Source organism: Rhipicephalus microplus, chromosome X (genome assembly GCF_043290135.1).
Source record: "Rhipicephalus microplus isolate Deutch F79 chromosome X, USDA_Rmic, whole genome shotgun sequence".
Classification (NCBI taxonomy): Eukaryota; Metazoa; Arthropoda; class Arachnida; order Ixodida; family Ixodidae; genus Rhipicephalus; species Rhipicephalus microplus.
The window spans coordinates 101,145,415-101,168,187 of record NC_134710.1 but is presented as its reverse complement, the minus strand read 5'-3'; the positions used below and the strand labels follow the sequence as shown (position 1 = coordinate 101,168,187).

Genomic DNA, 22,773 nt, shown 5'->3' with positions numbered 1-22,773 from the left:
AGCTTTTATCTCACATCACCCTTCTTGTACATACACCCCCATCGTTTTTCATTCAAGGTTTATTTCTGTGTGTGTGAGAGGAGGGGGTAGCGGGGAAGTAATCTGTAGCATCATCATTAGAAGCTGGATTTATAGGCACTGAAAAACCAGGTTTTAGGCGCCAAAAATAGGCGGGCAAAGCAACGTTTTAGGCTCCTGAAATCGTAAGTGTAGGCACAATAAACTTTGACAAAATTCAAATTTTTGAAGGAATATGTGTGGGGATCTGTGTCTAACGTCAGGAAAGCAAACATAAATGTTTTAGTTTATGATGGTAGAAAGGCACCAATAGTTTAGACTAGCTATGCAATTTTTTTTCCCCACAAGGTTTGAAGAATAGTCCCTCCTTCTTTAGTCCAGCTCGGTGAGCGAAGTGTCCACCGTAGAATAAACACTCTCCTGGGTATCTTTTTTTTCGGCATGGCTCAAAAGGGCAAAAAGCAAATAGCCAGAGCGCTATTAGGCGGGAAGAGTTTTTTTGCCTTGTATTATCTTGGTGTAACAGGGTCTAACCTGGTCTCCTTGGTCTAATAGCGCGAAGTAAATTTCTCTTCTGTTTGTGAACACCTTAAAAAGCCCTTTAACAGGCTTGAGAATTTATAGTAGGCATGAGGAATGCATGCACTGAACAATCACGATCTCATCACCGTGCAAGTGGCAAAGGTTTCAAGCTCACCTTCTCGCATTACCTATGTTTTCGTGGCTTGTAATGAACAAATTAAATAATTATAGTGCTACAAAGCTTTTCATTCGGCACGCAACCACTTCCAGTGTCTCAAGTAAAATTTCTCTGTGACCTACAGAAACGCCGTTTAAGAAGTAAATGACAAAGAAAACGAAAACTGGTGGCCATCTGTTTTTTTTTTTTTTTTTTTTTTTCTACACTGCGCTTTCCCCTGATGACACTCCACGCTACCGTATTCGTTCTTCATCGTCCTGCGGCTGCACAGAAGCATTTCCTGCTCCCTACGCACATGAGTGAATGCCGTGGAGATGCCAAGCAGACGACGGGATGCAGATGAATACATGTGTAGAGGCTATTCGGCCTTCCTATTGATCTTACGTCTTTACAGTGTTGAAAGGAACTTATGAGATAAAGTATAGATTGCACACCAGAGAGTTCCAAAAGCTCAATTTTCGCCCAATAACATGAATACCAGTCTCCAACTGTACTCGAAAGCAAAATTTGAGGTTAAGGGGGGATGTGGCTTCTAAATCGCGAAAAACGGCCAAAAAAGCGATTTTTCGAAAATCCGATTTTCAAATTCTGTAACCTGTTATCTCTCAGATTCTGAAATAACATTCTTAAAACTGCATAGAAGTGCTTTAAAAAAATGCTCTGTCACCTAATGCGGCGCATAAAATCGCGGAAGTGGCGAAAAAAGCGTGTTTTTCAAGCCATGACAACGGCACAACCGAGAGCCACCATCTTTATCTCGTCTGAAAGAGTGTTCCTCCGGCTTCAAGTTTCCCGCGTCAGGTACCGTCTGCAGGCAAACAGAAACACATAAAAAGCGAAGTCCTGGTTGTGCGCCCCACGTGACACCAACGCAGGAGCGCCATTGGTCTCCTGAACAGTTGCCCTTGGCAATGGCGCAAATTCTCCTCGTACCCGCGCGCGTGCGCCTCCCGCTGTCTACTGTTCGCGCCATCAAGCACGCCATTAAAGCGCTGAGCGGATATTTCAGTCGTGGGCGGCACAGTTTTGTCATAGATTCTTGCCAGCGATCATGAATCGACCACGGTGTAAAAGAAAATACCAAACACTATATCAATTTGGAAGTCATAAGCACAAATCTCTGAACGAGAAAAAGAAAACATTGACAGCTTCCAGTGCTGCCTCTGCTACTCAACATGTTGCTGGCACGCTGCTTTTTGCTCCGTGCTTTTTGGTTGACAACTTCTCGGACCCGCTGCCGCAATTGTCAATCGATGACTTCTCTGACCCGCAACCGCGATCGTTGGTTGACAACTTCTCTGACCCGCGGCCGTGCTCATCGCGCATAGATAAAATGCCATCAGTAACTGCCAGTGCAATTCAAGCTCGCTTGGAGCCTCGTTACATATCACCACAAGGCTCTCGTAAGTGTGCAGAAGCAGTGAAAGCCTCGCCCAAATCCGTTTCGGCAACTGAGCAAAAAATGAAGCTTCTTGGGGAGAATGAGCAATGCACTGATGTGGTGCTGGCAGAAGGGGTTTTGCTTGCACAGCTAGCAGCAATAAATGCCTTGTATAACAATGTTTTGTGCCCAAAATGCTTTCAGTGTAAACTCAGTCTTCATTTAGGAACAAGGCTTGGTTTGGCAGCAAGAATGATATTGAACTGCAATAGCTGTGGCATTGTGTCCACCGAGTGGTCATTGTCAAGAATGGAGGGGGGCAACAAGGCCTTTGATGTGAATATGCGTGCTATGCAAGCCATCAAGGCCACTGGCAAAGGTGCAACTGGTCTAAATGACTTCTGGTCTATAATGAACGTGCCGCATAGGGGCCTACACCACAAAACTTTTCAAAAACATTTGAAATCAAAGTTCAAATATGCTGGTGAAATGGCTGCAGCGAGTGTTTCTGCAAATTCTGTGACAGCTGTACGCTTTGTTTACAGCCAATTGGAGCAGACATTTACAAAAAATGTCACAGTAGTGTATGATGGAACATGGATGACGCGTGGTCATGCATCTCACATCGGTGTAGGCAGAGTTATCGAGTTCTACACTGGCTTGGCGCTTGACTGTGTCGTTCTCTCCAACAGATGCCATGGCTGCACATTTGGGCCAAAAGAAAATGATGAGGGCTATAAGGATTAGAAAGAGGCCCATGTTTGTCACAAGAACACCAACGTAAATTCAGGCCGAATGGAGGTCGAGGCTGCACTAATTTTGTTCAGAAGGTCGCTGGAGAAAAACACCTCCGGTACACATCCGATGTTTGTGATGGCGACAGTCGTACTTTGTTGGCTCTTTCCGAAGAAAGAACATACGGCTTCATTCCATTGGCAAAAGAAGATTGCATAAATCATGTAAAAAAGAGGAAGGCTTCAGCTCTGCAAACACTTGTAGCAAGAAGAAAAATGAACCCATTTGAGGAAAAGGTGGCCTGACTCAAGAACTGATTAAGAGACTCACGAATTATTATGGGATGGCCATCCGTGACAAAACTGAAGTTGATGACATGCAAAGAGCCATAATGGCAACGTTTCATCCCATCACCTCGAGAGATGAAGAGCGGCACCATGAATTGTGTCCGCCTGGACCACTGAGCTGGAGCAAGTACCATACCGCACATGTATCAACTGGCAGCACATGTTGCAGCTGCATTGCTGCCAGTCTACCAACGCCTTTCTGACCCTCAGTTGCTAAGTCGTTGCCAAAGAAAGAAAACTCAAAATGCAGCTGAGAGCCTCCATTCAGTAATTTGGTCTGTTCTTCCTAAAGAACAAAATGCTTCGTTGGTTGCCGCCGAAACAGCTGTGAATAGGGCCATCTGCAAGTACAACTCTGGCACTCTCCATTCTTATCGAGAGTTTTGAGCATCGCTTGGCCTGAAACCCGCAAAGCACTCCATTCACAGAGCTGCAGAGCAGGATCAAATACGGAAAAAAAAAGGCATCAAAAACGCACCAAAGCAAGCAACAAATGCCTAAGAGGCCCCACATCACAAAGGACACCAAGAACTATGACCCCGGTGCATTTTAGATAAGTGGAGGCAAGAAAAAACTTCTCGAGCCGTTTTCTCAAAAGTGTTTTTTTGCCTACCTACTGAGATTGCGCAGCCATTTTTTTTCCTAACCGTTTGGCCTATCTTAACTCTGTTTTCTTTTGCCATATTCCGTGGACTTCAATATATATCGTGACATACTATCTTTCTTAGTTTGACTCTGCAATTTTTCGATGCCACTAGTTGCTTACCCCTAGTGTGTGCCTAGTGTGATGGTTGCAAAACGTGTCGCAATACAAAAATTTTGTGTAGCAAAAAAAATAAATAAAGCAGGCATGTCATGACACTCACGTGTACAGCAAATACTCTTTTAGCCTTCTAGTAGATTTTTTAAACTTTCCAGGCACTGTGCAAAGTGCTAAGGACTGCAAATAGTAAAAATGTTTGAAATAAAAAGTTCTGAAGATACTTCTCTGAAACTTTTGTGGAAACATTAAGAAGACATGTTGAATATTTGTGCTAATTTCCATCAACATCTAATAAGTTTTAAGAAAGTTGGTTTTCCAAAGCCACATCCCCCTTTAAATAGCGTCTATATAGGCACTGATTTGGAAAATAGGCATTCATAGGCACTCATAGGAGTTCAGGCACAAACATCAAATATAGGTAAACACTATAAAAGCTGTTCTTAACCTCTAATTCATGCTCCAAAGTGGTACAATAGATGCACAAAAAACAAAATACCGTATTTTTTGCACGTATAACCCGCCCCTGCATATAATCCACACCCCCACTTTCAGCTCGCCGAGAAAAAAAAAAAATCCTCACGTGTTGCCCGCACATTTGATATACAGGAAAGGCTGTACAAAAGCTACTGCTCAAGCAACATAGCACATACGTAGAAAGAAAAAGCTTTATTTAGCAAGCAGAATACACTGTCTGCAAGGCCAGTCACAATTCACTCACTGTCGCTGCTCTCGCTAGAGCTATCACTATTGTCACTATTGTCACTATTATGCACAAGGTCATCTTCGGTTTCATCCATGTTGTTTGTGATGCAGCATTTCTTGAAACTTTTTCGCACCATCTCACCTGGAATGGCCTTCCATGCCTCGACAATCCACTTGCAGAATAGGGCGATATCAGGCCTTTAGACTCGTCCCGTCGGCGTCAAGTCGTAGCAGCCTTCGGCCATCCACTCGGCGTATTAGCGCTTGACATGCGCTTTGAAGGGCTTGTTAAACGACACATCTAGAGGCTGCAACATTGACGTCATTCCACCGGGTATAACAACTAAGTCGGTGCCATTGCGTGAAAGGCGGTCCTTCACTTCCTCAGTTGTGTGGCCGCAAAACGAGTCAAGAACGAGCATGGACCTCTTTGCGAGCATCGCACCGGGCCTCTTCTTCCATACCGTCTTGATCCAGTTTACGAAGAAGTCACTGTTCATCCACGCGTTCTCGTGTGCGCGCACCACCACACCGGCAGGCAAATGAACCTTTGGTAGAGTTTTCCTTTTCAAGATGACGTACGGTCGCAGTTGCGTGCCGTCGGTGAGGGCACAAAGCAAGACTGTGATGCGCAGTTTCGTGTTCCCGCCGGTCAGCACGCTCACTGAACTGCTGCCCGTCTTCTCAATCGTTGTGTCCAAGGACATTTCAAAATAAACAGGAATTTCATCCGCATTGCCGATTTGCGAGAAAATGTAATTGTGCTGCTTTCGCAGGCCAATTACATATCTCTGGTACTTGAGCAGCTTCTCCTCATAAGAAGCCGGCAAGCGTTGAAATAATGTAATCCACCGTCTGATTGAGAGCTTTTGCCGCTTCATAAAGTGGTGCAGCTATCCGCGGCTCATACGGAACTCGTGAGGTAGGCCTAGCTTCCTGGAAAGTCGCCACGCTTCCACTTGGGCCATCTCGGTCGATACGGCGTGACCCCTGCTTCTCACATCTTCGATGAACTTTACTAGCTCCACCTCCAGCTCAGGGTAGCCGCCGGTCTTGGGGCCACGAAATGACCTATGGTCGCGGTGCGCGGCTTGTATGCTCTCTTTCTTCTTTCTCCACAGTCGCACGCAGGACTTGTCCAGATCGTGCCGTCTTTCCGCTTCGCGATTTCCGAATTCCTCGGCGACGGCGATGATCTTAAGCTTTTGCTGTGCCGTGAAGGCCTGCCGCCGTATGCTACTCATGGTGACAGAACAGATCGACTTAGGCTTGGTGAAGGGGTCGAGATGTGGAGAACTAGCGGTATCAGCGAGGTAAAGAGCGCTCACACACAGCGACAACTTGACAGCATTACCCCTTCTGTAACAGCACCCTGAACACAACAGAACCGAAATGCATGCCTGCTACCGCGTCAAAAAGTAGTACATTAATTTGCTGATAGTATCTCTATAGGCACTATAATATCTCATTTGCCTTGCTGAAATAAATACTGCTTTATTTATTATAAAACTTTCTTAGACAGCGCCACCTTTTCGGCAAGCCCTTTCCAAAAGTAAACATGGCGTCCGTGACGTAGGGACATGTGGAGGGTCACTGAGCGGCCGCGAACTTGCAAAAAATATACTTGTGGTGTGACAGTGAGATTTTACGCTGAACAATCAAATTGTCTCTCCCCAAATGTTTTGCTAAACGCTTCAACGATGCAAGCAAGCGAAACCAAAATCGGCCGCAAGCTGCCGTGCTACTTGCGGAGCAACACGAATTTGCGGAAACCGTCTCCGTAGCCTTCGCTACACTGTTAAGGGGCTTCACAGCACAACACGCATTGCTGTGAAGCAGCACTATAGGAAAAACCCCGCGTATTATTCGCACCTCAACTTTGCCACTGAAATTTTTGGGTTTTTGGTGCGGGTTATATGCGCGAAAATACGGTAGGCATTTGCGTATAATCCAGTCTCTAATTGTCATCATCGACATTCATCATCATAATTTTTTCGCTACAGCCTCTCGCACACTCATGCTAACAGCTCAAGGCGCGTGATAGTCAGAAAAAAAAATAAATATTGAGTTCTTGCGCCCAGCAGTTTGGACGCTGGCAGCCGCCACCACTCTACTTTGGCCCTGTGAATAGAAGTGGCAAAATCCTTCAAGTTGCTCTGTCTCTCACCACAGCCATTATGACTCTCATTAACAGAATGAGATTTATAAATCTCTTCAAAGTGCTTTAACCTGCAATATCATACAATGGCTTGAAGAGCTCCATTAACTTCTTAAGGGGGCAAACTGGTCCTAGACATCTTTTTGTTTATTTCTTCAGTGGTCTTGATGAAACTGCACAGTATTAAGCAGTTTTTTCTGCTGATTCCAAATATTTAATCATTTTTCCTGTAACTCATCTTGTTCTTAAGATAACTTATGTTCACTTCCTTTTGTTTAAGGCCGCCATGGAAAAAAAGTGCTCAATTAAAAGTGATATTTAGGATATACCTAGATAGACTAATGACTATAGATTGAAAGTATGCAGACTAATGACTATAGATTGAAAGTATGTAACAGTTTTTGTTTTCAGGCCTTTCTTGGTTATTTTACAGCAAAACAACCTATTCGTTTTAAAAATCAGTTAGAATTGTGTTATAATTTTGACGAGTAATTATTTAAAAACGCTTGTGCTCTAAATTCTACTTCCATACTTGCATTCTACACACATACCAGTTTCAATTGCAAAATGAATTATTGTTGTAGCTGCCCTAGCTGTAGAGATATTGAGGCCCCAAAAGTAAACAGTCGTAAATTTACTTTTTTGAGAAAAATGAAAACTGAAAACACACAGCTTATTCAAAAAGCAACAGCCCATGTTTTGCAATCCTCATAAAGGTACTCCTAAATTCGTAGCAGAGGTTCTAACACAGGTGCTGGCAAATTATAAAGGAGCCTCGAAGTCGGTTTCCCCCCCCCCCCTTTTTTTTGCAGGTTTTGGATGTTAACAGCAACAAGAATCTGTACAGTTAGAATGGCATTACAAAAAAATTACCACTTCATGGTGTGTGAAAATTTGCAGAGAGATAAAAAAAATACTTGCAAAAACCAAATATGTCAATTCTAAAAAATGAATTTTTTTGTCACTTTTTGGTCCCAAAGACCAGACTGCCCCTTTAATAGAGCATCAGGGCAAAGGTCTAGCGAAATTTCAGTAGAACTGCTTGGTCATATATTGGGCGCGTCTGTCTAATTCTAAAGTAAAACTAAATAAAGTACCCCTAGCAGTCATTTTATGCACTGTTGCTGAAATTTGCATTTGCTTCTACAAGCAACTACAAGTTTACAGCTAAAACAATAAACTATGCAAGAGAATTTTATGGTCCCTAATGTATGCACTTTGCCAATTCAGAGTGCACCGTTATGAATGAAACTACTTTGGACTACCATTGTACAGAAAATTCGCTAAATACAGTCGACATCCGACTTCCCAGACACATGAAATTTCAGACATGCCCGATTTCCCGGACTCATCTGTGGCCCCATCAAGTTTTCCATAGAGTCAATAGCTCGAAATTCCGGATGCTTATAGCCTTCGGCATACGATTTCTCGGACTTTTTACTGTTAACTGCCGACCCAAAGTCACCACCGATGACACCATTATGGTTGTTTTCATATCCTCGCGCCCACGATCACCGTGGCTGCCGTAACCTCGAAACCACACGTTTCAATCTGTTGTCAGCCGTAGCTTAGCAGCTTAGCCAAGCCAAACTTCACTGTGTTCGTTCACATGTTGTTTTGTCAGCTCTGTGATCGCGTCTGCAGTTTATTGTTTGCTGCTGTGCGGTATATTCAGTGATCACGTTTCCCGACCTTCAGCATCCACCAAGTTCCTAGCTGTTTTGTGCTGCGCTTTTCGTCGAGCGGATTCGCCATTTACAGCGATGGCACCGACTGCTCCTTCGTCCGCGCCACGACTGCTCCTTCGTCCTCATCCGCGCCTTCGAAGTGCACAAAGCCCCCTCATAGGCTTACGATGACAAAAGCTACGCTGTTGACCTCAGGTCTACCGTCGGCATGCTAGCGAAATCGTAGAAGGCGGTTACGCAAGAGACTCTGCGGAACTGTTTTCGCCACGTGGGCTTTACACTCAACGCCGAGACAGCCGTCTCACCCCAAGTGGACAGCGTGTGTGACGAACTGCCATTTGTGGATGTTGCCTAAGACAATCTGCACGCTGCCGGCGTGTCGATTCCAGCCGGGATAACCTTTGATGGCTTCGTCGACGCTAACAAAGACCTCAAGCTATGTGCGGACTTGACCGATAACGAAATTATTCGTCAAGTTACAGAGCATTCAGACGGCTTCGACAACAAGAACTAAGAGCCACCTCCTACACAGCCAATGAGCTCGGGGTTCACGCGAGGGCTGATGGTACTGTCATCGGTGTACAGCGGCAACATGACGTTGACTGAAATTGAGGTAGACATGATCGCGGGCAAGAGGAACGCCGTGTATAAGAAAATAGGCGACTTCATTGCACCCAAGTGCCGACCTATGAAGTAGCGCCAGCCATGTTGGATTTTTTTTTCTTTTTTTTATAAACTGCTCTTTTCAGAGCTACCTAAACGATGCATTGGCTGAATTGCAATGAGAATCTTGTACTCCGGCCGTTACCCTCTTCGTCAGCGAAAAATACCTACAAAAAAAGTGCATTTTCACGTGCATTTGTTTTTCAGGACTGCCCAATTTTCCGGAAATTTTCGCGTCCTTTGAGGGTCCGGGAAATCGGACGTCGACTGTATTGAGTGTGCATGTCCCCAGACCAAATTACTCTTTAGCAAGTCGTGACTGCTTGCCTTCACTAAGTGCAACTATGTGGGTGATCATGTAACACGTAAAATTACCCTGATTGCTTGCAGCTGCCTCCATAGTGGCGTACTTTCTTGGCCGTCCACGTGGTCGTTTCAATGGTAGAAGTGCTAAAAGAGAGGGTAAGACACAACAGCATTTACGATCTAAGGAAATCGATGAAAGGGCATCTTAGATTGCAAAACTGCCGTCCGCAACCACTCCTTTGGAAATATTCATAGCACACCCTAGACTTACCGTATTTACAAAATTAAGATATTATGATGTTTACACAAGTTTGAGAACTTCAGGCATAGCTATAGTTAAGGGCGAAGAAAAAAAGAAAAAAAAAAGAGAGAAACAAAGACATTAGAAAAAATACGGCTTTAAATGTTTGTTTCTCAAGCTACACCAGCTTCAAGTTCAACATTATTGTGCCTTTATTTGTAGAAGCAGAATATGTGGCACCACAAAAGGTCTTTCATGTCTCCCCGAGTAGGTGAGACATAAAAGGTATTATCATGCTTCTTCCATTACCTGCAAATCACAACTTTGCTTACACTGAGGTGTGTCTGCTGAGCTCATCTGAAACTTCACTATAAAGTAACATTAAACAAACAAACAAACAAATAAATAAAAATCTTACCAGATTTGTTCACCACCTCGGTAACTACAGACTGATCCTGAGGAACTTGCTGAATGATAGTGAGCTCTTGGCCATCAGCACTAGTGAGGACGCCACCATTGCTTGTCACGCGCAGCGCATCTTCAGGGACTGCTCTTATTGCATGCTGCTCCATAGTTACACCATCTGCTGCAGGGATCTGGATCACTTCAAATACAACCACCTGTAAAACGATTAATATTGTACGAAGCTTTCTTAGAATGTAGGTACTACTACAGACAAACTTCAGAACAACAAAAAACTTTCTATTCTCAGTCAGCTGCCCAACAATGCGAAAAAGGTCTCTTCAAAACAAATAATTTTCTCTGGTACTAGTGCTTTAAGAGGGGAGGGACACTGTACTTAAGATGAAATGCCAGATATTTTCATGTGTTTATAAAGAAAATTCACAATGTGCTTGAGTCTTTGTGCTGATTTCAAAAATGTAGTTACTGTTCCTCTAAACCAATTTGTTTTTGAGATATTCTAAAATTAATTACCTATTGTTTGCTGGTATAATGACACAAAAATTTGCATTGCAGAGCTATTATTGGCACATGCCTGTGTACTAAAATAAATACTAAATAACATAAGCTACACAACGGTAAGAGTGCTTTTTTGATTTGATCATTTTAGCAAGGTTTGTCGCACCTTGCATTTCAGTGTTGCAGACACACCCACTTTATGCTCCAATTTCTGGCAAAAATAAAATTTTTTGAAGATCTCAATCAAAAAATCACACCTACCATTGTGTAAACTAAAGATACAGCTACATGTCACAACAAAAATAACAGTCCTAGCTGCTCTGGAGGCATAGATATCTTTTAGACAAGTTTGCAACTGCAGGAAAATTTGAATCCTAAGAAATCATGCAAAAACACAAGTCCATTTTGGGCAGACAGTAGCATGGAAAAGGTGTGCATTTACAATGATTAGCAAATTCAGCTTTCTCAGTAGGCACCCGACATGCAGTCCTTCTGTTTGGCATCACCTAAATGGCATTTTTTCAATGTCCACTGCATGTTTTCGGCAGAGGCACACTTGCGAGCTGATGCGGTCGCAATGGGCTCGTCAGCCGACTAGACCGCTTATCAGTTCGGTGACGCCTACGTGCGACGAATGTGCGCGTGTAATCCGCGATCCGCCATATAATAAAGCGGTTTTCCGGCTTGTCCAGATTGAGTTGTTGATGTCACAGACCGAACTCGTGCACTCGCTAATCAATTTCAAGGCTCCAAAAGCAGTGAGGTGTTAGTTTCCTTTTGACGCAAGATTGCCACATTTTCGAGTGGAGGCCGCGGCGCAATATGTTTATCGTTGCTGAAGCGTCATTACAAGCACTCTACCTGCTTCCAGTAGCCTCCATTGCGCGGGCAGCGAGCACATTCACCGCAAACTAATTGATTTTGTGCTGTTTGCCGACGCGCGGCGAACTCCACTCTGACAAACCGTCACACAGTTCACATCAGACGGAGGAAACCCGCAGCATCGGCGCACTTAGCGATAAGACTGCGCTTCCGTTCCATCATTGCAAAAATTGCTATTTTTCGTAGCTTCACTTATGCATTTTTACTTGCCGTCCTGTAACTGTTGAGGCTCCAAAACACTGCCGCTTTCAGCCACGTTGTCGACAACCGACGGGCTCGTACATGAGTTAGGCCTACACCGGTGACTCTGCGACCGTCGCTGAACGTGAGTTTGCTATCCTCCCTGTCCTGAGTGATAGCGGGGCTCTTTCTGAAGTTTATAGTGAATGAACGATCGCCACACCCGCTTTACAAATCAGTGCGGCGAGGAACTTTTTTACTGCGGCAGGCAGCCGACAGCACCATGACAAAATGGCGCATGTCCGTGCGCATCACGATGAAGAAGCAGACGCCGGAAACGCCCCTTGGCCAATCGGGTGCCTAGGTTTTGTCACATGCCCCAAACAGCCAATAAAATCGCGCAGTGATGCTTCTCGACGTGTTTGTGCTGAATAACCAATGAGCAAGGCGAGCCACTGGTGGCGGGAAATTGAAGATGAAGAACGACCTTTTCAAACGAGACCAAGATAGCTCGTGTGTAACGGCAAAGGTTCGGCATGGAACAAGCACGACTTTAGCGTCTATTTGTGCTCAGATTCATCTCACAGGGGTGTTATAAATTGATTTTGTGCCAGAAATAATGACGCGAGAAGCTAAAAACTTTTCAGATAAGTGCAAAAATAGTTGCAGATTCCGAAAATTTCAACTTCAAAAATATGGTTTTTTTGCGATTTTTGTCCTTTTAAGGGGGGACGCGGCCTTTGAAAACCGAAAAATCGCGAAAAAGTCGATTTTTGGCAAACCACATATTCGGGCAGTATGTGTCATAAACTACCTGTTCTGTAAATATCAACGTCTAATTCATCGCGAAACCATTTGAAATTAAGTTTAGAACATGCCGCGGCGGCCCTCGAGCGGCGCGCGAGCGCTCAAAATACCCCAACTTGGCGTGATCGCAGTTTCTCGACCGCTCGACGGGGCACCGCCATTTTGGTGTTGTTTTGTTTGTGAATTCTTGCTCTTTCTTTCCCCGCCACCTGCGTCGCCGGCGGCAGCGCAGGAGAGGAGCAAGCCGCTCATGATTGGAGGGCTCGCGAGAGCTTTCAAGTTTCCCGCGGCTGAGGCGCGCAGCTGGGATTGGGCGAAGCGCGCGCTCCCCAAGGACGCGGGGGAGCCCGCGACTGCCATTGGCTGCTGCGCGCGATGACGTAGCGCTCTTGCGCATAATGCGGCCGCTCGTCTGCTGCTTCTCCGTCCGGCGTCTTTGTGTTCCGCTCGCTTCCGTGTATCGTTGCAGCCGTTCGCATACTCTCCACGTTTCAACTGTCTCCGAAACGATTTTCAACCGTCTTTACGAGACGATTTTCAACCGTCTATACGAGACCGTTGTGTTCGCTCACGATGCGCCCAACGAAAAAGAAGACGCTACAATCGTTCGGTGCAAGGAAGCGAGCTATGAAGCTTGTCCGCGCGGCGAGGCTCTCCGCTCGCACGTGCGCCGACGGTACCTATGGGGCAGCTTCTGCTTCATCTACGCAAGAGAGTGGTCGCATCGACGCACCTAGCAACGGGACTCCTGCTCCGCCGGTGCAAGAATTTGTCGTTACAAGTGCGCCTGGTGTCTCGTGCTCATCGACAGTGGCTTCCGCATCTTCTCTTTCATCGGCCTCGAGTGCGATCGCGTCATCAACTGTGCATTTGCGAACAAGTTTCCCGACGTGCGAGGAGAAAGAGGCGGCGGATCAACAACGCGCTGCTGTTGTTGCAGATGCACTTCTACCCATTTATGAGAGGCTCTCACAGGCTTCTCTTCTGCAACGCTGCCTGGGAGCAAAGACGCAGAATGCATCAGAGTCCTTTCACTCTGTGCTGTGGTCCCTCATGCCCAAAAGAGCAGCATGCGTCACTGATTGCTGTGGAGACAGCACTGCATGATGCAGTGCTAAGATACAATGCTGGCTGGTACAGGGCCACCCAAGAGCTAGCTTCATCAGTGGGGCTAACACCTGGCCACCTGGCCATTCAACGGGCAGCCGAGAAAGATTCTCTGCGCTTGAAAAAGGCTAAGAAGCGATCCCTAGAGAAGATGGAAAGGCGGCAAAGAAAGAGAGTGCCAAAGGACACCTCCAGTTACGCTGCAGGTTCATTTTAGAACTGCCTATGTGCTCAAAACTTTCAAACCTCGTTTTCTCAAAATGACTTTTTTGGCTAGTGAGGCTGCTTATTCCAGCCATATCTCTGGAACCACTCATTGGATTTCCATAAGTCTTTTTTTATTATGTACATGAATAAATTTCTGAGGGGGTTACAAGCCCATTTTTTTCAATATATTGTGTGTGTTATTTATTATAATTAATCAAAATTTGATTGATAATATCCTAATCACGAACACAAAGTTTGATGGTCTGCTAAAACTTTTCAGCAAGGAAATTCAAAAAAAGGGCTCTGTTACCCCCTGGAGTATCAATCTGGGAATCATCATAGTTAATTTCACAGTTCCAGCACCTTTTGAAAGTTCTCCAGGCCTGCAATAAGAGAACCATGTGCACTACCCTGATATTCTGCTGTAACTTGAAAACCAGTGAACATAACTTGATGAAATTTTGTAGTTCTTCTAATGCTTTTGCTATAAGTCTATCCTGAAAATTTCATTTAAGATATCTCAATAAACAAAAAAGTTGGTATCCGATGGTAGCCTCCCCCCTTAAGACCTGTGTTCCCCTTTAACAAGTTTCCACAAGTCATACTGCATAAAGAGAAAGTGCTTGCTTAAGATTCCCCAAAGGCTCTGATGGTGACTCCACAACTTCCTGCTGGCTTGTGATTTCCAAAGTAGTGCTGGTGCATCAAAAGACCTGTGTCTTCATCTGAGACCTGCTTTCTGCAACCACACACAACCCGATAAATTTTTTGACCACTGAGATGCTCGGCAACAGATCGTCCATACACCCCATTTCAGCGAGTGGTTTTGACACATGTGCGAGCAACACTAAAATTGTTCAAGAACTCCAGCCCTGCATACGAAAAGGCTCTACAAAATGAAACTACTGTTTATTGTCACTAGCCCAATGATTGTAGACCACGACCATGCCATAGGAAGCCCCACACACATCCAAAATGCACCTTGCTCAAGTGAAATGAATTCAGCTGCAAATACTGCAACAAAATTGCAGTCATATTGATAAGGCCTGTGCGAGTAGCAAATTTTAGGTTTGAAACGAATAGTGATTTGGCCAGCTTATTTCGAACCAAGTTTGAATAGTATACGTAACACATTATAAAGAAAAATGAACATATTTATCATGACCCGACTAACGTGCACGATTATTGTAATGGCATGTGCAAATGTCATCACTTCGTATTCAAAGAGAAGTGGAAGCAAGATTCCATGGTAGCAAGATTTGACTTTAGGTATAAGGCAAGTGATAACCTGTAAAATATGTTACGTTGCAGAATTGAGTATCCTTAAGCCATATAAGCCAGTATAACAAAATTTTTAATTTTCGATGTCAGGGTAATATGTTCATTTAGCTTTAAAATGAGACTTTGTGGCAGTGCAGATATCCCCTGAAAGGATGTATTCACGGAATGGCACACTTTTACTGCAGTGAAACGACCTTGACAGGGGGTCACATGCAGTAAATAATGTCTATTCATTCATTTTGATTACTTCAAATTAATTTAAATTTGTTTTGAAGCAAATTCAAATACTGCAACATTCTTTCAAATGATCGCACAAGCTTAGTGTTAACGCGACCATGCATGGCCACAAAACCCCGAAAGTATGTGCGCATTCAACAAAGCCCTGACAGTCACTCATTCTTGATTGATATGAATTTTTCTGCAATAAATTTATGAGGCAATAAGTTCCGATATTGAGGTCATTCCTTTATTACTTGAAAAAGTGATTGAGAACCCCAGTAAGATATAATCTGCATACTCACGAAACAAAGAAGCTATGCCGCTCAAGTGCATAAAATCTGCAAGACGGGCATGAACACTTGGTGGACCTACCTGTTGGCCTTCGTTGACCATGCCCTCCTCCATGCCCATATCGTCCATTTCTTCATCTTCCTCGTCCTCCATCATGTAGTCATCCTCCTCTCCATCCGGCTCTTCACCTGGACCTTTAGGCTCACCGATGCGCATTGCTTCAGCCCGTTCAGCTGCTGTTGCTTCTGGGTCATGGATGGCTAAGTGCCGGATCAGATTACCCTGCACAACAAGCTTATAAGACACTTCGCCCACACTAACAGGATTGGCTGCAATTTGTCATTTATTCATAAGGTACCTTTTCTAGACGGGCACTTATACAGAATACAGGAAAAGTGTAAAAAACTTACGGGACCCCGACCTGTCTGGATATTGAAAAAAAGTAAGATTTCACTGCAATAACTACACCATCATTAGTCTTTATTCAGAAATTGCCCACTACAATTTCGTGGTCCTTTAGGACATTGCATTGATTTTTCTACAGAACACTTTTTCAATGCAATCTATACACATGGCTTGCATTTATTTTACACGCCGGTGCCATCTCCACATTGCAACTATGGGTTGTTTAAAATATTAAGCCATGTAAACAAACTAAGCAGCCCTAGCAATAATAAAAATGGGTGCACAAGTTCAACTTATAACATGTAACTGACAAGTTACATGTTATAAATACAAATTTTACAAATACAAATTTTAATGACAGTGTTCACGAATGAAAATTCTTATTTCTACACTTTGTTACCTCGATAGCAGCAGATTATTTTGTAAGAACATGATGGAAGCACACGCTGCTTAGAAAACCACTAAACAATGAACTAGCTTATCAACCTAATAGCCAAATTGCAAAGGCCAAAATGAAGCAGTGATTTTATGCTACACAGTGCCTATACGTGAGGAAGTTATGCCTATAATGACGTGGCATGTACTATTAAAGAAACATAGTGCTTAGTACACGAACTCGTAGGTATTCCAGCGAGTTCCAAAACACAATTCTCATCACTCGATCAAGAAACATATGAAAACCAATGAAGAAATGCAAGAATAACCCTACTTACATGGTCGTCATTCTGAAAAGAAACTAGGAATGAGCTAGTGCTTGAGTTAGATGGTCAGTAAGGAAGAAAGTTTGCGGGTATAGATTGGCAGCAGCAAGCACAGGACCGAGTTAACTGGCAAAACATGGGAGAGGCCTTTGTACTGCAGTAGACGTAGTCAGGTTAATGATGATGATAAAGGAACCAATCGCTCCTGTCTCAGAAGATTTTACCAATTTACTAGTTCAAGGCAAATGCCTTTACAGGAAATATTCTTCCACTACTAACATCAATTTCATTACCCACCTTTATGACCAATATTTAAAAATAAAATACTAAATAAATGCCCCACTTCTTCAGACCAAAACTGATGTTTATAAAGGCAGATTTTGAATTCATAATAAAACTGCACATGACCAAAGACTAGGTATGGCTAGACAAAGATGGAGACTGAAGTCACATATAGTGTGGACAAGAGAAGCCTCTCTATAAAGTCAATGTTATGACAGCATTGGCACAGCTCCTCACAATAAACCATGTGCCTGTGGTGCTACTTGCCTTGTGCCTGAAGGCCTTGGTGCACTCAGGACACTCGTGTGTCTTCTCCTTCGGTATAGGAGGCACATAGTTGGGGTCGTGGTAAAGATTCTTGTGCCTCTTCAGAAGCTGCTTCTGTCGAAAAGCCTGGTCGCATTCATCACAACGGAATGGCTTTTGGTCCGTATGAATCAGCATATGAGACTCAAGATGACGTTGCGAGATGGATGCATATGGACACAGGTCACACTTGAAGCATTTCTCTCCTTCATGGCTCTTGACATGCACCTGGCGGATTTAGCAAGATATGAGGCCATTCACAAATCTCCCACACACCATTCACAGCAATTATTAGAACAGTGTTATTGCACAAATATATTCATTAACCTTTTATTGTCTGAATTATGAAACTGCTGAATACCATAAAAATTATTTTAATTTTCCAGCTTTAAATAGCAACCTTTCAATAATTCCACCATTTAATTAACTAAAATGCACCTTGACTGATTGACACGTGGGTTTAACATTTTAAAACCACCATATGATTATGAGAGACGCAGTAGTGGAGGGCTCTGGAAATTTCTACTGCCAGGAATTGTTTAACGTGTGCCGAAATCTGAGCACCTTTAATAGATACTTTTATGTATGTCTCAAATTCTCCACATGTCACAGAAGCGAGGACCTTGCAATGAAAAAGGTGCTTCAGAACAACGCAACATGTCGCGTACCACATCTTAAACGCGTGCACACCAAATAAACAAAACTATTCAAGGTAGAACTTGTGTCGGACAGGCGAGAAAGGATGAAAAACGTTGAAGGAGGTGCTCCTTCGTAGCTCAGTGGTTAATGACTCGCACTCACACTTCAGAGGTCCCATGTTCAATTCGGCGCGCCAGTCTTTTTCTGGATTATTTTTCTTTCTTGCATTTCCATATATATAAATACGTATACATATACGGTGAGTGACATCGACGCCGACGGCGGCAAAATCTAGCCAACAGTGTCTCACTTTTATCTAGCCAAGAGCGCTCACTTGCGCTCAACAGTGTCTCACAAAATCTAGCCAAGAGCGCTCACTTTTATTGCTATCGCAATAAAAGTGAGCGCTCTTGCACGCGATTCGTGCTCAACGCTACCAGCTACAAAACGATTGGTTCTAGTATGACATACACTGCACAAGATAGTGATACATTTTTTATGCTGAAAGCTACGTTTCCTGTGAGTAGTTCACAGCCGGCATTAAAGGCGGCAAGCATTCGGAGAATTGCTTGCTCGAAGTGTTTTGGCATGTCGCAAATTCGCGCCACCAGGCAGTAAAGAGTTAAAAATAAGCAGCAATCACATAATTTACCAGAACCACACACAAAGAACTAAAAAAAAACGCCACAATCATAGAGTTTCATACAATAATACCTAGAGTGGAATCTGGCACTAGTGTAAACGCGGGCTCCTTCAGAGGCGCTTCTACCCCCATGAGAATTATGGGAAGTACAGGCTTCGGATGGATCAGATTTTTGAGATTAATGACGCTTTTTTGCTGAGTGTAAAACAAAGCGATGAAGTTATATTTAAATTAAACTTGATTTATTATTTCGTACGTAAGTTTTATTGCAAAACTTTTTGTGACTATGCGGTAGAAGTGAAATCCGGACAAATATAACCACCAGGGTATGCATTGCTCTGTCACTGTGTTCCAGCTTTGGCATCAAGGTATAATGAATTATTTTTTAAAACATTTCAAAACAAACATTCTTGTTTTGCCCTCGTAAGTACGCATTATCTATTCACGAAAATAACAGTACAATATTAAGTGAGAAACACTAAACGCTTTGCTGTGATGCCAGGTGGGTCATTCCACACCAAACGTCCCAGCCATTTTGGTGACCATCTCAAATGTACTAGAAAAACATTGTGCTAATTTACTGCATTGAGGAGAGTAAATTGCTAGAATATTTCGGACAGAAAAAAATTTTTGGTCACGTTGGCGCTTTCTGAACTTCCCAGAATGCCGTACGGGTGTTGATTGGGAAAAAATTTATTTTAAAAGTATCACTCCTTTTTTTATGTACCAAATTTAGTGTGCTTGTTAAGTAAAGGTCATTGTGTAAGGTGTTTAAAACTCGGTAATATTAATGCAATTTTTCTGCCTCACGCGCCTCTGAGAATTCAGCTAATATGTGTTATGTTTGCATTTTTTCCGTTGCAATACTGCACTTTGTATGAATATCTGAACAATGAACACTTACTCAACAAAAGGTATACTTTGTAGAAAAAACACATTTTGACCACTCAAGTCGTCGAAATTTACGGGGAAAAAAATCAAATTTCACAAAATTGACATTTTTGTCCATATTAAGACGCGATTGACACCATGTGGTGGTCCAGTTAAAAATTACCTTTAAATCTAACTCGAAAGCAAATGAACAGTTCTTTTTATGTGGCAAGTTTTATGATTACATTTCTTGTTTTAAGGAAGAAAATAATTTTTGAAGTTTCCCATTGACGACTATCTTTCCATTTGGTCATGCCACAGCTTTTGCCTTGAAGTTCCCTATTCCCTATTCCAAAATATAGAATGGAAGTGCTCAATGAGTGGTATCCCGGATTAGAGATGTTCGGTTCTAAACTTGCACTGGCCTTCAAGCCAGGCATCCTAATCAAATTGACTAAGCTTTAATAAGTTTTAAGCATTTGTTAAGATTTAAATGTCTTCCAAGGCCTTAAAATTGGCTACTTTTAATTCCAAATGCCATGAGACTACAAACCAGAACAAAAAGCTGCTGAACATCGAGCTTACAATGCTGATATAGTTGTGCAAAGAAGCTCTGCTATTACAGCAGTCTCTCCACAAGGACTAGTATTTAATAACTGCAGCGTGTTTATCAGATATCATAATTAAGAAAAGTATAAATAATTTTGGGTATACCTTGTATGTGTAGCGATCTGGGAAGGATTTGCCACACCGCTTGCATTTCAGCGGCTTGTCACTGGTATGCAGCTTTTGAACATGGATCCTAAGGTCTGTCTTGCGACCGCAAGTAGTCGGGCACAGCTCACACTGGAAGATGGGCTTGTTGCCGGAGTGAATGAGCTTGTGGGCTTTTAGGCTGTTTGATTGGGTGAAACGAGCATGGCACACATCGCACTCGTACGGCTTCTCCCCCGTATGGATTCGCAGATGCCGTTTGAGTTTGTACGTGTCAGGCGAGGCATACGTGCAGTGTGGGCACTGGTATGGCCGCTCACCCGTGTGACAGCGCATGTGCCTTTTTAACTTGCTTAGCTCCACTGAGGCGTAGTCACACTCGGTGCAGCGGTGTGGCTTTTCATGGGTGTGTCGGTATCTCACATGACGAACCAACTCTCCAGAAGTAGTAAAGGCCGCATCACATTCTTTACATTGGTGGGGGCGTGTGCCTGTATGCGTGTTGACGTGATTTTGCAGTGATGCTAATGTCTTGAAACCCCGCTCACACACTGAACACTTGTGAGGTCGTTCTTCCGAATGGCTCTTCATGTGCCGAGACAGTAAGTACCGCTTTGGACTTGTGTAGTTGCAGTAGTTGCACATGTGCGCTTGTGTCACCGTCTGGCTCTTTTTCGGTCCAATCTTGATGGTACGCATTTTAGCAGCAGGCTCCGGTGTAGAAGCTTCCTCTGCCACTACTTCAGCCCCAGTCTTGTCTCCTCCTTCATGGAAATCATACACAGACATGTCCATGTCGGCTTTGGCCAGATCCTCTTTGCCTTCATCTGGCTGGGACACAATGAGCACATAGCTGACCTCTCCTGGATTTGTGTCTGATGGCACAATTGTAACAGTTTGATAGGAGTTGCCTGTGTTAAGGATCACCTGAAAGAACAATTACTACCACTGTTTGTTACTTGCCCATATGAAACACAGCATAAATATTAAAAGTTAAACATCTTATGCCTTACCTGCTGCTCGTCACTCCCATCATGACCAGTACCAGACTGCATGGCAACAAATGTTGGCTGATCTGATGGCTGCACTCCATCTGCTGCAGACCTTCCTTGTTGCTCAACGGCTTTCAACAGATCTTCTGCTGTTTCACGCCGCACCTGTGCGTGAAATCCATAGAAAAAAAATATTAGAAGCTGCCACAATTAGGTAAAAATACTTCCATAAAAAGTTGACTTTGCTGTTTTAGTCTTTAAAAAAATATTACACAATGACAACATTTGTGATTAATCTGTACAACAGCCACACAAACAGAAGAAAGATTAAATTAATGCAAATGCTTTTTTTAACTGGTGAATTGGTGAGATCAACCTAAGCACACAAAAATGAAGCGCATGAGCTAGTAACAACACGCAAGTAGTGATAATTAACAGTATTGGAATACGTTCACGATCAATTGCTGCAAAAGCTACACAAGGAGAAGAAAAAAGAATCGCTACTGCCATTCTTTTTATTTGTGTAGCTGTCCTGCTGATTTTAGCATTACGAACAATTCCCAACCATCGCCATTCTTGCTATGTTTGCAACCAAAATAAAGTTGTGAGATAAGCTTTAGAGAATGAGTCACAAACGCTTGGCATCACTGAATGAAATGTACAATATTAAAATCAGCTTTCGAAATACCAGAACAAAAATTTCACTTGTCTCTGCAGAGACAGGGCCCAGCACTCCATGTTAAAACTTGTCTGTCACTAGCTAGCTTCAACTCATGGCAAAATAAACCCAGTCGATCGAATTGACTCACTTGATCAATAGTGTCTGGAATGGCAACAGCGATTTCTCGTGCCTCTGCTCCTTGGCCCTTGCCGACAGCTAGCACTATCTGTTGGAGACCATCACTCGTGGTGGTTGTGGTTGGAAAGGTCTTGCCATCAGCAGTTGTGGCATAACCTTGAATAGCTTCCAGCTGACCAGCGGCAGTTACAGTAGCAGTGCCATTTGCTGCTGGGTCAGCATCAGTGGTGTAGAAAGCTTGGGTTGGTGTGTAGTACGTAGTGGTGCCATCAAACTGAGGCTGCACATGTACAGACAACATAAACAGGAATCAGATGGCAATAGAGCCTACAACAGTCGAGTAACAGGTAGCTGCCATGCTAAAGCAACATGTGATCTACTGAACTTTGGGTAGACAAGTTTTTAATGGTCCATAGTATAATATTATTAACAATAAAAAAAGGTTCTCTTGACTAAAGACTTATTCTGGCTCCATACAGATTTCGGAGGCTAAATTTCGCAGGATTTTAGGGCCTTTCAATATTTTTCAAGGATGCTGAACAGCATATAAACTAGAATTTTTTTCTAAGGCTTCCTAGATGCTATTGACAGTTCTTTTTTGTACTATAAATGCAAAAAATTTGACTACAAATGCATAAAAGTTTGCAACATTAATACATGTGCAGGGACATCTCTTTTTTCAACTAGACAGAGTGAAACCCCCTTAAGGGGAGATGCGGGTCAAAAAACAGCGATTTTTTTCGAAAAAGTCAATCTTGTGTTTTGTTCTATATTGTATTCCTCCAAGCCTTCTCCTTAATATATTAAAAAATAAAAGCTGAGAAT

General features: G+C 43.3%; 1 protein-coding gene and 1 pseudogene across 4 annotated transcripts in view; one reads left to right on the top strand and one right to left on the bottom strand.

Annotated features, from left to right (window-relative positions):
* Positions 1-22,773, bottom strand: part of CTCF — a 68,252-nt gene that overhangs the window by 27,484 nt on the left and 17,995 nt on the right. For all 4 annotated transcript variants that reach the window (XM_037427509.2, XM_037427507.2, XM_075877337.1 and 1 more), the window contains exons 3-9: positions 21,959-22,228; positions 21,171-21,314; positions 20,158-21,084; positions 17,253-17,519; positions 15,679-15,879; positions 10,121-10,322; positions 9,531-9,605 (exon numbers count right to left, since the gene is read on the bottom strand). In XM_037427509.2, the coding sequence (XP_037283406.1) occupies positions 9,531-9,605; positions 10,121-10,322; positions 15,679-15,879; positions 17,253-17,519; positions 20,158-21,084; positions 21,171-21,314; positions 21,959-22,228 (2,086 nt within the window). The remainder of the gene's footprint in view (positions 1-9,530; positions 9,606-10,120; positions 10,323-15,678; positions 15,880-17,252; positions 17,520-20,157; positions 21,085-21,170; positions 21,315-21,958; positions 22,229-22,773) is intronic.
* Positions 1,861-3,734, top strand: LOC142775679 (uncharacterized; annotated as a pseudogene).